The sequence below is a fragment of the Callithrix jacchus genome, chromosome 1, assembly GCF_049354715.1.
Source record: "Callithrix jacchus isolate 240 chromosome 1, calJac240_pri, whole genome shotgun sequence".
NCBI lineage: Eukaryota > Metazoa > Chordata > Mammalia > Primates > Cebidae > Callithrix > Callithrix jacchus.
Window position 1 is genome coordinate 80,450,352 of NC_133502.1, and position 14,724 is coordinate 80,465,075.

The 14,724-nt window shown below is 48.7% G+C and overlaps 1 protein-coding gene across 5 annotated transcripts in view; it reads right to left on the reverse strand.

The window, feature by feature from the left end:
- FGD3 (FYVE, RhoGEF and PH domain containing 3) overlaps positions 1 to 14,309 on the reverse strand; it is a 79,870-nt gene extending 65,561 nt beyond the window's left edge. For all 5 annotated transcript variants that reach the window (XM_035301192.3, XM_035301163.3, XM_035301160.3 and 2 more), the window contains exon 1: positions 14,105 to 14,309. In XM_035301192.3, the coding sequence (XP_035157083.1) occupies positions 14,105 to 14,130 (26 nt within the window). In that variant the 5' untranslated portion in view covers positions 14,131 to 14,309. The remainder of the gene's footprint in view (positions 1 to 14,104) is intronic.
- Positions 14,310 to 14,724: the final 415 nt, after the last annotated feature.

A 14,724-nucleotide genomic window follows, 5' to 3' on the forward strand; every position in this document is an offset into this window, starting at 1 on the left:
GGGGGTGAATGGGAGGAAGTGGTGCCTCCACTGGGGAGTGACATCATTCAAAAAGGAACATGTTTGTGGCAGCCAGCCCTCCAATGGCCCAGTGATCATCACCTTCTGGTATCTGCCTCTCCTACTGTGAATAAAGCTGACCTATGGACACTAATGTACAATAGGACATGCAGAAATGATAAAGGTGACTTCCAAGACCAGGCCATACATAACACTGTAGCTTTTGCCTTTCCTTCCTGAATAACTTGCTCTGGGGGAGCCATGTTGTGAGGATACTCAAGCAGCCCTATAAAAGGCCCACATGGAGAGGAACTGACACTCCAGCCAACAACCAGCAACAACTTGCCATGTGTGAATGAGTCACCTTGGAAATAATCCTCAGTTTCAGTTAGGCCTTCAGATGACAATGCAGCCTAGCCACCATCTGCAGCCTCATGAGAGATCCCCAAGCCATAGCCAAGCCACACCCCAATCCCTGGCCCACCAAAACTAAAGAGTGAAGTGCTTGCTGTTGTTTTAAAGTGATGCAGTCTTTTCTTTTCTTTTCTTTCTTTCATTTTTTTTTTTGAGACAGAGTCTTGCTCTGTTGCCAGGCTGGAGTACAGTGGTGCAATCTCAACTCACTGCAACCTCTTCCTCCCAGGTTCCAGCAATTCTCCTGCCTCAGCCTCCCAAGTAGCTGAGATTACAGGCATGTGCCACTACACCCAGCTAATTTTTGTATTTTTAGTAGAGACAGGATTTTACCATGTTGGCCGGGATGGTTTCGATCTCTTGATCTTGTGAACCACCCTCCTCGGCCTCCCAAAGTGCTGGGATTACATGTGTAAGCCACTGCGCCCAGCCAGTGATGTAGTATTTTTTCATCTGGAAAAAGGGCAGAGGCGACCTGTTGGAGGGGGGTGGGATCAGCCCACAGTGGAGAAGCAGCCACCAGTAAGTATCAGCACATATTCCAATTTCTCTGACCAATTATTTCACTCATGTCCCAATGGCTCAAATGAGTCCTCTACCCTGGAGGGCTCCTAGTGACCATGGAGGGCTCCTGGGGCCACAGTGATGATCCACTGCTGCTGTTCAATATCAAGGAACCTGAATAACTTCATGGAGTCATAGGCTCTGCAGAGTCCAGTGCCCCTCTGCCTCCAGTGTCCCTCAGCCTGTCCCTCAGGGGTGCTGCTCATCCTCCCCCAGGTGGCTCACTTCATGAGGGGTAGACACCATTGATGAGAAAGGGGTTTCCCCAGGACTCCTCCTTTGTCCCAGGGACCCCCAGCCCTGTCTTCCAGGAAAGCTGGCCATGTGGGGCAGAGGAGCTCTGAAGTCTAGGACACAGAGGGGCCTGTGTAGGACTGCAGAGGCCAGGATTGAGAGAGCCTATGGGCAGAAAACTGTTAACCAGCAGGAGCACCCACTCACCAGGAGGGTGGCCCAGGGACCCTACCCTGTTCCGCATACCCTGGCCGAATTTCTCTCAGCTGACCGAGGGGCTTTCCCCTGATGAGTGAGTGCTCTCCCTGGATCTCTCTCCTGGTGGGTGAGTGTTCCCCCTCTGACTTCATGGAACAGAGCCCTCACAACTCTCCCATTGCCAGCACCGGACTATGACTAAGCCTGGGACTGTTACAGCAGCCAGCTGGCCCTAACCGTTATACCCCATTCCTTTCCAAGATTGCAACCAGTTTATCTTATCCTCTGTGGGGCAAAGTGTCCACCTGACATCTAATAGTTACACTTGGGCTGCATTTTTTCAGAGAAGCCATGTTACTCATGGTTATTCTGTACACTTTGAATGGAAGGTTTTTTTTGTTTTTTGTTTTTGAGACGGAGTCTTGCCCTGTCACCAGGCTGAAGTATAGTGGCACAGTCTCAGCTCACCGCAGCCTCCACCCCCTGGGTTCAAGCGATTCTCCTGCCTCAGCCTCCCAAGTATGTGGTGGGGTCTCCCAAGTATGGGGCGGGCCCCACCACATCCAGCTAATTTTTGTATTTTTATTAGAGACAGGGTTTCACCATGTTGGCCAGGATGGTCTCTATCTCTTGACCTCATGATCCACCTGCCTTAGCTTTCCAAAGTGCTGAGATTATAGGCGTGAGCCACCGCACCTGGCCATGAATGGAAAGTTTAAGGAGGAAAGCAGCTTATATTTACCAATCACACAGCATAAGTCAACCCTGCTCTAGGCTAGTTTATGGGAGACATGAGGATGTGGGGATAGGAGGCATGAGGGAATGAGGACATGGGGATGGGGGACTTGGGGACATAAGGGATATAGAGACATGCAGACATGGTGACATGATGACAGGACATAGAGGACATGAGGATATGGGCATTTGAGGACATGAGAACATAGGGAGCGGAGGTCATGGAGACATGGGGACATGATGATAAGTGAACATGGGGAACCTGGGAACCTGAAGGCACAAGAACATGAGGACATAGAGGACATGGAGATATGAGGACATGAGGACATGGGGACATGACATGGGAAAATGGGACATGGAGACATGAAGAATATGGAGACATGGGTATATGGAGACATGGGAACACAGGGACTTTGGGACATGAGGGACATGGGAACATCATCAATATGGAGATGTGGAGGCTATGGGGACATGGGGAACGAGAACACGCAGGCATGAGGAATGTGGAGCCACATGGACATAGAGAAATGAGAGCATGGGGTACAGCAGACACCGGGACAGGTGGTCTTGGAAACATGGGGGCATAAGGGACACTCGCCTTAGCCATCAACCTTCCAAAACACCCACACCAATGAGCAAAGACATTTTGTACAGCCTTATCAGGGCAGTTTTTTGTTTTTTTTTTAGACAGGATTTCCCTCTGTTGCCCAGGCTGAAGTGCACAGGAGAAATCATGACTCATGTAGCCTCGACCTCCTGTGCTCAAGGGATCCTCCCACCTCAGCTTCCTGAGTATCTGAGACCACAGGTGTGTGCAACTATTCCTGACTAAGTTTTTATTATTTGCAGAGATGGAGTCTGGCTATGTTTCCCAGGCTGATCTTGAACTCCTGGGCTCAGGCAACCCTCCCACCTCAGCCCTGCAGAGTGCTAGGATTTATACACATGAGCCACTGAGTCTTGCCCAATGTCAGAGATGTGCTGAAGGTTCAGAAACAGAGAACGAGTTCAACTAATTACCCTATTTCAAAACTTACTATAGTAATTATATTTTATCAACTTATAGTTATAATTAAACAAATAAAATAAATTTCAAAAGCAAGACAATGTGGTATCAACATAAGGTTAGAGAAATAAATCAACAGAACTAATAGATTTTCGATTTTCATTCATTTGTTTAATTTTCAATGAAGGTGCCAGTATACTATCAATGGGGAAAGATACATCCTTTCAACAAATAGTAATGGAATGTTTAGACAGCCGTACCAAAAAATGAACCTTGACTGCTTACACTATATACGGAAAATAACCAGAATCAAAGCCTTAACTGCGAATGCTAAAACTGTAAAGCTTCTAAAAACACATAGGTGAAAATATTCATGAATTCGAGGTTGGCAATGATTTATTAGAGTCTAAAAGGCACCAAGCTACACACCCAAAAAAACTTGGTAAACAACTTCTTCAACATGAAAACATGCTTCATCAACATAGAAAACTTCTGCTTATCAAAAGGCACCATTGGAACATGAAAAGGCCAGCCACATGCGGATTCTGGGTGATAATGATGTGTCAGTGCAGGTTCATCAATTGTAACAAATGTCTCTCTGTGAAGGATGTTGATAAAAAAGGGTGTCTCTGAATGTGTGGGGTCAGGGAATAGATGGAAAATCTCCGTACCTTCCTCTCAATTTTACTGTGAATGCAAAACTGCTATTAAAAAATTACATCTTTAAGGTTGGGCGCAGTGGCTCACGCCTGTAATCCCAGCACTTTAGGAGGCCAAGGTGGGAGGATTACCTGAGGTCAGGAGTTTGAGACCAGTCTGGCCAACACAGTGAAACCCTGTCTCTACTAAAAATACAAAAATTAGGTGGGCGTGGTGGTGTAATCCCACCTACTCGGGAGGCTGAGGCAGGAGAATAGCTTGCACCTGGGAGGCGGAGGTTGCAGTGAGCCAAGATCATGCCACTGCACTCCAGCCTGGGTAACAGAATGAGACCCTGTCTCAAAATATATAAATAAATAAATAAATAAATAAATAAATAAATAAATAAATAAATAAAGTCTTTTAAAACATTTCAAAGGTGGTGGGGTGCAGTGGCTCACACCTGTAATCCCACCACTTTGGGAGGCTTAGGTGGGCAGATCACCTGAGGTCAAGAGTTTGAGACCAGGCTGGCCAACATGGTGAAACCCTCTCTCTACAAACATACAAAAATTAGCCAGGCATAGTGGTGCACACCTGTAATCCCAGCTACTCTGGAGACTGAGGCAGGAGAATCACTTGAACCTGGGAGATGGAAGTTGCAGTGAGCAAAGATCACGCTAATGCACTTCAGCCTGGGCAACAGAGCAAGACTTCATCTAAAAAAAAATTAAAAATAAAAAAACAAAAAATTTCAAAGGCAAACCTCAGACTGAGAGAAAACATTTGCAATACATATATCTGACAACAGATTTGTGTCCAGAATACATAAAGATTCCTATAAATTAATTAAAAAAGACAAATGATTCCATTTTTAAAATGAGAAAAAAACTGGAACAGGCATTTGACTTAAGTTACCTAAATAGAAAATAAGTGTATGAGCTGGTGGGCAATACTGCCTTCCATGAGGGAAACTCAAAACCACACTGAGGTATATTACAGCCCCATCAGAATGGCTACAGGGAAAAAGACTGATAATGCCACGTGCTGGCAAGGCTGTGGAGCCAACATAACTCTCAGTGTGAAATTCTCATGCCGGTGGAAGCAGAAAATTATACAACCACTTTGGAAAACTGTTTGGCATTTTCTTACAAAGTTAAACATACACCTTCCCAATGATGCAGCAATTGCACTCCTCTGTATCTACCCAAGAGAAAAGAAAACATCTGTTCACACAAAGACCTGTACACAAATGTACATGGCAGCTGTATTCATAACTCAAAGCTGGAAACAACTCAAATGTCCAACAACTGGGGAATGCATCATAAGTAAGTGTGGTGGAGCCATAATATGGATAGAATAAGATTCAGCAATAAAAAGGAATAAGTCACTGATATAACAACGATGTAGAGCTCGGTGTGGTGGTATGTGCCTGTAGTTCCAGCTACTTGGAGGCTGAGGCAGGAGATTGCTTGCACCCAGGAGGTCGAGGTTGCAGTGAGCTATGATTTCACCACTGCACTCCAGCCTAGGAGACAGAGCAAGACTATATGGATGGATCTCAAAAGAAGCCAGACACAAAAGACTGTTAGATGAAGTTCAAGGACGGGGAGAACTAGTTTCTGAATTCAGAACAGAGTGCCCTGTGGCACTCTGGAGGACAGTGTCTTAGTTTATCATGGTTGCTATAACAAAGTCTTATTATCTAGGTGGCTGAAAGGTCAAAAATTTGCTTTCCTGGAGGCTGGAACTCTGAGATCAAGGTGTCGGCAGGGTTGGTCTCCAGCGGCCTCTCTCCTGGCTTGTAGACAGCCATCATCTCCCCGTGTCCTCACCTGGTTGTCCCTCTATGAGTCCTCACTACTTCTTATTGGACGCCAGTCATGACAGATCAGCACCTACTCTCAGCGCCTCGTTTAAACTGAGTCACCTCTTTAAAGGTCCCATCTCCAACCCAGTCACATTCGGAGATACTGAGGATTAGAGCTTCAATGTGTATTTTGTAGGGACACAGTTCAGCCCATAATAATCCCCCAAAGTGAGAACAAGACAAGGTTGCCTGCCCTCACCACTCTCATTCAGCATAGCGGAGAAGGAGAAGGTTCTAGCCAGTGCAATAAAGCAAGAACAGGAGCTAAAATGCATGCCGAGCAAAAAGAAAGAAATAAAATTGTCCATGTTTGCAGATGACATGATTGTCTACAAAGAAAATGCCAAGAAACAAACAAACCAAAAAAAAAAAAAGAGAGAGGCACGGTGGCTCATGCCTGTAATCTAGCACTTTGGGAGGCTGAGATGGGCGCATCACCTGAGGTCAGGAGTTCGAGACCAGCCTGGCCAACACAGTGAAACCCTGTCTCTACTAAAAATACAAACAAACAAACAAAAAAAAAAAATTAGCTGGGTGTGGTGGTGGGTGCCTGTAATCCTAGCTACTTGGGAGGCTCAGGCAGGAGAATCACTTGAACCTGGGAGGCGGAGGTTGCAGTGAGCCGAGATTGTGCCATTGTACTCCAGCCTGGGCAACAAGAGCAAAACTCTGTCTAAAAAAGAAAAGAAAAGAAAAGAAAAAACTCCCTAGCATGTGAGTTCAGCAAGGTCAGGGATACAAAATCAAGTTACAAAAATCACCTGAATTTGTGTATACTGGCAATGAACATGCAGACATGGAAATGAAAACTATGTTGCCATTTACACATTAACTGAGGTACATCCATGTCACACAACAGCACTCAACAGTAACAAGGAAACACTATTGACACACAGAACAGCCTGGATGTGTCATGACTCCCCTGGATGAATTCCCTCAGACGAATTCCATGGAATTACGCTGGTGGAAAAAAAAGATAATTTCAAAATGTTACGTGTACGTGATTCCATTTACATAAAATTCTCAAAATGAAAAAACTGTAGAAACAGAACAGACTGGCTGCTGTCAGGGGCAGGCAGGGAGCAGATGTGGACAGGAAGGGGGGTACAGGAGTCTCCCTGTGCGGGGGCTGCTCCGTGTCTTGACTGCACCAGTGTCAATGTCTGAGCTGCGATATGGTCCTATACCATTTTGCAAGCCGTTACCACTGGGGAAGCCTGGGTAAAGGCCCACAGCATCTCTGCTTTATCTCTTCTAACTGCATGTGTCTGTACAGTCATTTCAAAACAAAAAGTTTAATTCAAAAACCAGCTAGTGGCAACCCTTGGCTCTTAGGAGAAGCAGTGAGCCGATGAGTGACTCACAGTAAAGCTGGAATCCTCAGCGTCATCTCAGAGTTGGCCGGACTGGAACCCAGCCCTTGCAGCCTCTCAGCCTCATTCCCAGCCTTGGGAATGGTCTCTAGGACACTAGCCGTCTTGGTTGCATCTTAGCCCAAGGTGCAGGACAAAGGAGAACCAGAGAGCCAGGAGCTCAGGGGAGTAACAAGCTTGGAAGTAAGAGTCCTTCCTATTCAGTGACCAGAACACTAATGTTCAGAGAGACCAAAATGCCATCAGTCAGTCGGTCCACAACCATTTGCTGAGCAGTGCATAGAATACGAGAATACTCAGCAGGCTCAGGAGATGGCCCCTGAGGAAGGAGCGGCTCTGGCCTGCAGAGACCCTCCTGGCTGCCGCTCCTCCTATGCAAGGTGACCCTGGCCCCTGCCCTTCTGTTCATTTATTAGAGTCACGGCCAGTCATTTGGGCCACATGGGCCCAGGGCTCAGAGCCCGGCTGCTTCTCCAATCACCTGCCTGCTTTTGGGAACCGAGAACCACAGGTCCTGGATCCTTCCCAGAACCCTTCAGACCCAAGGATTGGACAAAGTGTCTATGTTGAGTTACTCTCATTCTTTTGATGAGACAGGGGAAAGCCACAAAAATACCACACTAGCCCGGTCAGGAAGTGGGTGGGACCAGAGTAGACATTCCCATGGGGCTTTGCACGGGGCAGGGGGTGGTGTACCTTTGTCAGTGTTCAGGCTCCAAGACAAATCCTACTGAACATGTGACCTAACAATAGACAAGACCCAAGGAAATGGAAGCTCACCAGAGAGAGGTGTATGGAACCCCGACTCCAGTGGCTGTCTCTGAGTGGTGAGCTTCCAGGAATTTTCATTTGCTTCTTGATGCTTCTCAGTAACATATAAATTTCTACAAAGAACATTTATGATATTTGCAATTGGGAGGAAAGCCAACCTGTTTAAAAATAAGAGAGTGGAAGCTGTTCATTGGAGATTCCCAGCCGGGAACTCTCGCCCAACGAAAGCCAGCTGTCTCCATGCCTGTTTACGTATGGAAAATTTAATTTCTACTTAGCTGTCCTAAATCTCTGTAAGGAAAGATATGGTTGAGAAACCAAAAAAGAAGGGATGCTGAGTGTAATTCTGCTTTCTGAAAACACACTTTTTGCAAAACCTTTTCTAGGTTGCTTTAAACTGAAATTACATTTGGTCCAAAGACAGATAGTATTTCCTAAACCTTGGCATTGCCCTTAACTTGACCTGCCTTCCTCCTGGGCAGGCAGCTGGCAGGGTGGACAAGCCCAGAGCTGGAACTGTGAGGCCTATGTGCAGGTGACATTGCGTGAACCCCTTCACCCCAACATGGGGAAAATAGCCCTGGACACCAAGTCCCTGGGGGCTCTCTGGGAAAATGCGTGTAAAATGCTACTGCGGGAGCAGCAAGGAGCTGGCTAGTCATCACTCACTGTACCTCTTTTCTTTAAAGTTGCTTTAAAAATATGTGATGCTTTAGTCATCTTAGCCAAAGTGGAGAGGCAATCCCAGCTTCAGACTCTTAGACCAAGTGGCATTTTGAGAGCTTTCCACTTGGGAGGCGTAATTACAGAGTGGCTCTGGCAGTTGGCTAGGATACCATCAGAGCCTCAAGTGGAAGCGATTGTTTCTTCTCCTTAACAAAGAGCCCTGATGTGCCTACGCTTACACGAAAGTGCTGCGTCTGGTGCATTTCTTCTTTTACTCTGTAGAAAAAAATTATCAATGTGTAAATAGAGAATGATATACATTAAAAAATAAGGCAATAAAGGGGTGGCCACGCCCCCACGCAAACAGGCCCTGAATAAAGGATAATTCCAGCATTGTTATGGGGCAGCTGCACAGCGTCAACCAGAAGCCCTCATAGGCCCTGGGAGGTGCGGGCTCCCTTCCTCTGCGCCCCATGTCCAATCCAGACACCACATTCTGCCAGATGGAATTCTCACAATCACTTGGATCCACCCTTTACTATCCAGTCCTTTAGTCTAAGCTCCTGATCAACCAAAGACTATTCAGACTTCAACAGCACATGTTTATTTAGGTTTCCTTTAAGGGCAGACGCTGAGCTAGGGGACCTGGGGGAGGAAGTAACCAGAAAGGTTAGAATTAGAGGCACCTAAGGGTGATCCCAGCAACACTATCTTAAGGGAGAAAAAAAAGGAAAGAAGGAAGGAAGGAAGGAAGGGAAAAGGGAAGGAAAGAAACAAAGAAGGACAAAGAGAAAGAAGGGAGGGAGGGAGGAAGAGAGAGGAGGAGGGAGAGGTTTGAGCCACACTTGCTCAACCTTCACAAGTTAAGGAGGGCCATAGGATTGGAGGGTAGAGGATGGATCGGGGGTGAGGGGGCTTCAGCTTTAAAACATTTTGATTTTCAACAACGATATGTGTATATCTCCTTTGCATACTTGAAAATAAACAGAGTTGTGGTCTGGTCACCCACTTTGCCGCCACATATGAGCTGAATTATGGCAATGAATTATTCCTTATGCAGCACAGTTTGTTTTGCAGACAAATTTTTCTGGAACTTGTTTAAAAAGAAGATCAGGGAGAGGGTCAAAGTGCCAGATGGCCCTTTTCCCACTGAAGATCCTAGACCCTCAGATTTTGTCTGCCCTGGAACTGGGGGACAAGAGCATCCTCTCTGCAGCTGTAAAGTCAGGATCTACTGACTGGGATCCCCCCAAGCCTACTCTGCATCTACTTTGCATGGTCAAAGGCCAGCAGGTTTATTCATTCAGTTTACCACCTCTGCAGCTATATGAATCCTTCGGGCACTGGTGTTTCAAGGACCAAGAACGTAAGAGTGATCAGACACAACCCCACATATGGCAAAATCTACACAACTTTAATTAATTAATTTGTTTGAGACAGGGTCTCACTCGTCACCCAGGCTGGAGTGCAGTGGCACAATCACGGCTCACTGCAGCCTCAAACTCGGCTCAAGCTATCCTCCCACCTCAGTTTCCCGAGTAGCTGGGACTACAGGCACATGCCACCACACCTGGCTTATTTTTGTATTTTTCGTAGAGAAGGGTTTCGCCATGTTGCCCAGGCTGGTCTCGAATTCCTGGGCTCAAACCATCCACCCACCTCGGCCTCTCAAAGTGCTGGGATTACAGACATGAGCCATCCTGCTCGGCTACATGACTTTATTTTAGGAAGTTACAATGTCAACAAAAAATTCTACCTAATGGGTTGTGTCTAGCTGGCATATTCTGAGAAGCAAAATAATTTACCCAGAGAAGACAAGCAGGAACACTTAGAATTACTGGATATCAGTTATCAGAAAAATAAAAGGCCTTCTTCATGCATTTATTCAACAAGTGCATATTAGTATGCTATATACCATTTTCCTTCTAAAAACCCCACGGCTGAATTTCTAAAAGGCCTGTTGGAATTCCCTCACGAACACACAAGACCTAGAGCGGAACCCCAGAGCAGCCTGGGGTCTCGGCAGCCCCTGGCCACAACCCTCAGCCTGCAGGGCTCCCTCCACCTCTACGGCCTTTCTCCTAGGCACCCTCGCCTCTCCTCATTCTCCTCAGGGCCCAGGCAGGTCGGGGGCAGCCAGATCTCAGGGAGAAGTGAATCTCCAGCGCTGAACGGGGCTGCATCTGCTGCCCTTCTCTTCGTCAGCACTCAGGGGATGTGGCACAACAAGGGCCCTTGCTCCATTTCCAGCTGCCCAGGCAGAGAGGGCAGCACTCTGTCCCTAGCCAACCCCAGGTCACTTAGGGGCTGTCATCCACAGATCCCTCCAAGGTGGACTCATTTGCATCTGGATTTAATTCTCTTTTTTTTTTTTTTTTGAGACAGAGTCTTGTTCTGCCACCTAGGCCGTAGCGTAGTGGCATGATCTCGGCTCACTGCATCCTCCATCGCCTGGTTCAAGCGATTCCCCTGCCTCAGCCTCCTGTATAGCTGGGACTACAAGCACGTGCCACCATGCCCGGCTAATTCTTTTTGTATTTTAGTAGAGACGGGGTTTCACCAAGTTGGCCAGGATGATCTTGATCTCCCGACCTCGTGATCTGCCCGCATTGGCCTCCCAAAATGCTGGGATTACAGGCATGAGCCACCTCGCCCAGCCCTAGATTTAATTATTTAGACCAAATGTCACCAGGTGCTGTAGCCACAGACCACCACAGCCTCCACAGCTCATGAGGACCCTATCAGGGGATAAAAGGGACTTGAGCTACATTTGCCAGCCTTGAATTAACCCCTCCTGCCCTCTTCTTTCCCCACCCTCAGTCAGGAACCCGGGAGTGTTGGTCCAAGTCCAGAATCCGCACGGAAGAGTCCCGGCTTCTGTGAGCAGGGACCGCCAAGCTGCATGGGGCCAGAGCCTCCCAGCATCCTGGGACTTTACCATCCCCATGACAAGTTCTGTCTGGCAAATCCAACCTGCTTTTACTTTTTATTCATCTACTTCTTCTTATCCTTCGCCCTCTATGCTGAATCAGATCCTTCCTGGAATGACAGGTGAACAGAGGAAGGGAGGAGAAAAAGAAAAAAAAAAAGAGGAAGGAAAGAAAGGAGGGAGGAAGGGAGCGAGGAAAAGGGGGTAGGAGGAAAAGGAGAAAACAGAAAGGAGGAAGGGAGCTGATGAATTCGTTGGTTGGTTAGCTGGTCAGCTGTTGGTTAGTTGGTTGGTAGTTGAGTCCCTGCCGGTGGGCACAGAGCTCCTTGGGCAGCAGGATAGCTCCCTGCTAGGCTCCTTAGTGGGTTGTGGTGAGAGGAGGAAGCTCCACCCCTCACCAGCACTCGGACAGAGGTGCTATGGAGAAAGCCTGAGTCTTTCTCCATTCTGCACACACAAGCACCTCACCTCTTCTTGGGCCACACAGATATACTCAGGGCCAAGAGCCGCTGCCTGGTGGCCATGGGCAACCTGAGACTGTGGAGCCATGCCTACCCCTCAAACCCATCCTGTCCCTGAGGATCCCACACACAGCTCTCTGGGCACCCCTTCCTTGGGATGTCGTGGTGAATGCGGACACCCAAGGCTGACCTGACGCTGCAGAACTGAGTCAGCACTGGTGCTCATGAGCTTGGGAAGGAGTGCACAGGAATGATGGGGAAATGGGCCCTCATCTCCCCCATAGCCGGAGTGGACCGGCAGGCGCTTGCCAGACGCTGTGGAGGATGAGAGATTTCTGTACAGATTACATACAGCGCAAATGCAGTCCTCGGATCTTTCACCCAACAGCAAGCCGCCAATGGGTGACACATGACCCCATTTACAGATGGGAAAACCGAGGCACTGATCCACAGGATGGGGCCAGATTTCCTTCCACACTTGTTCCCCTTTCCAGGGGTCCCTCAGCATGTATGCTCCATGGTGACAAAAGGATGTGCCCTGTGTGACCCCCTGTCTGTGGTTACCAGAGCAAAGCCAGGACGATGATGGGCTTGGAGAAGCCTGCAGTCCTCTAGGAGCCCACCTAAAGGCCCAAGGGATGAGCTGTCATAACCCTCACTTTGCAGATAAGGAAACTGAGGCCTCCAGCCCCAGCCCAACCTCTGCCTACTGAGTCCTGAGGTCTGAGGATGAGGAGGGGCACTTGGGACACAGCCCAACCCCAGAACAGATGGTGTGAGCCACTGACTCTCAGTGAGTGAGTTGGGACCCTGGGTACAACACAGAGGAGGCGTTGTGTCCAAAGCCAGCTGGCCTTCAGCTGACCACCCGCTGCCCCAACACAAGGGCCTGGGAAGAAGAGCCATGGGCAGCAGCCAGAACATAGCCAGGTTTCTCTGCTGCTGAGAAATGTTTAACTTTTCCACACAATATGAAAAAGAGGGTCAGCCTCACTGAGGCCGGGGTTTGCTGTCATCCTAATAGTTCACAACATTAAATCCTGTGCACACACGTACATAGATGCAAAACACACACTCATCGTTTACACTTCAAACTGATTTTAGGCAATGATACCTGTATTTCCCAGCCATCCCCAAAAATGACAACATTCTAACTGTCCTGATTCACGGACACAGAGCATAGGAAACACGCAGTCAAAGAGCCAGGACGACCTGGATCCCCAAAGACCAGAGGCACGAACCACAAAAGGGGCACAGCCGGCCTTGCTGCCTCTTTCTGCTCCTGTCTATTGGAAGACTCAGTTGTCTTAATGAACGTCAAACTTCCGCCTAGCATCACCAAGGCACCCTGTTTCACCCTGGTTTTATTTTCTCCCTTACAAGAGGTGACACTTAGGGGAAATGCCGAGTGGCAAGAGTAAAGCAACAAAAAGAAAAGACAATCCTGGCATCTGACAAGGGGTCCTGTTGCCATGGGAACCACCCAGGATGGCATGTGTTCCTTTTTTCAAACAGACTATTTTCCTTTCCCATTCATTTGAAAAGAAATGGGAAGAATGGGCAAGGATGGAGAAATCCAGATATAAAACAGATCTCGTCACAGTCCAGCCTAAAGTCCTTATTCAGTAGGTATCCTGGAGAAACCAGTTCCAGAGCCAGGGGCCCCAGGACCCACCTTGAGGACTGCCAAGGTGGTCTTCTTCAGTTCAGACTCGACTGGGCTGTGCTCAGGAGGGGGCAGAGAGCTAATTAAAACCTCTCATCCGGCCGGGAGCAGTGGCTCAGCCTGTAATCCCAACACTTTGGGAGGCTGAGGCAGGCAGATAATGAGGTCAGGAGTTCAAGAGCAGCCTGGCCAATGTGGTGAAACCCCGTCTCTATTAAAAAATACAGAAGTTAGCCAGGTGTGGTGGCGCACGCCTGTAATCCCAGCTACTCGGGAGGCTGAGGCAGAAGAATCACTTGAACCCGGGAGGCGGGGGTTGCAGTGAGCTGAGATCCCGCCACTGCACTCCAGCCTGGGCGACAGAGCAAGACTCCCGTTTCAAAGAAAAAAAATGAAAAGAAACACCTCATAAAACCACACACCAGACAGACATCTCCTCCTGCGGAAGGGTCCCGCCAGCCCGCCCCCTGAAGAAGCCCTGCTCAGTCCCGGACACCCAGAAAAATGACCCCACATAGTATCTCAAAGCCACCTGAAACAAGCGAAAATCTCCACCTTTTCCAATGTAACCTACTCACCGCCTTCCTCTGGGGATGAAAATCATTTACAAAGCAAACAGGAACGCAGAGGCTCCCCCAGCCCCACACTGGCAAACTCTGTGCTTGCCGAGCCACTTCCAGAGGAGCCCCGGGGCGGACGGTCACAGCGCGCCACAGGAGGCTGGGGTCTCCTTGGCGATCTGGAGGACCTGGTTGTGCTTCCCGAGCCAATTAGCCCAAGAATGAAGCCCTGGGGTTCTGCGGAGGGTCCCGCCTCCCTGGCCCGCCCCGACGATCCGCGGCACCCACAGGCAGCCGCCCAGTCTCCTCCTCTCCCAGCAGCTGCAGGGACGCGCTGAGCCCTGACAAAGCCGCCCGCGGAGAGCCAGCAGGAGGATGAGGGGCGCCGGCCTGTGTGCGCAGGCCGCTCTCCATGGCAACGAGGGCTGGGGGCTGCGGGCGGAGCGGGGGCTGCGGGCTCCGAGAGGGTCCCGCAGGCCAGAGGGAAATGCTGTTTGTTTTTTCTGACACCTCTGCCCAGAGCCATTACCTCTGCCAGACTTTCTAGAGAGTCCTGGGGCAGCAGGAACTTTCTTTGCTCCTTCACCACAAGGAAACCCTTTTTAGGTGTGAGCACTTTCCTCCATGCTTAGAGAGAG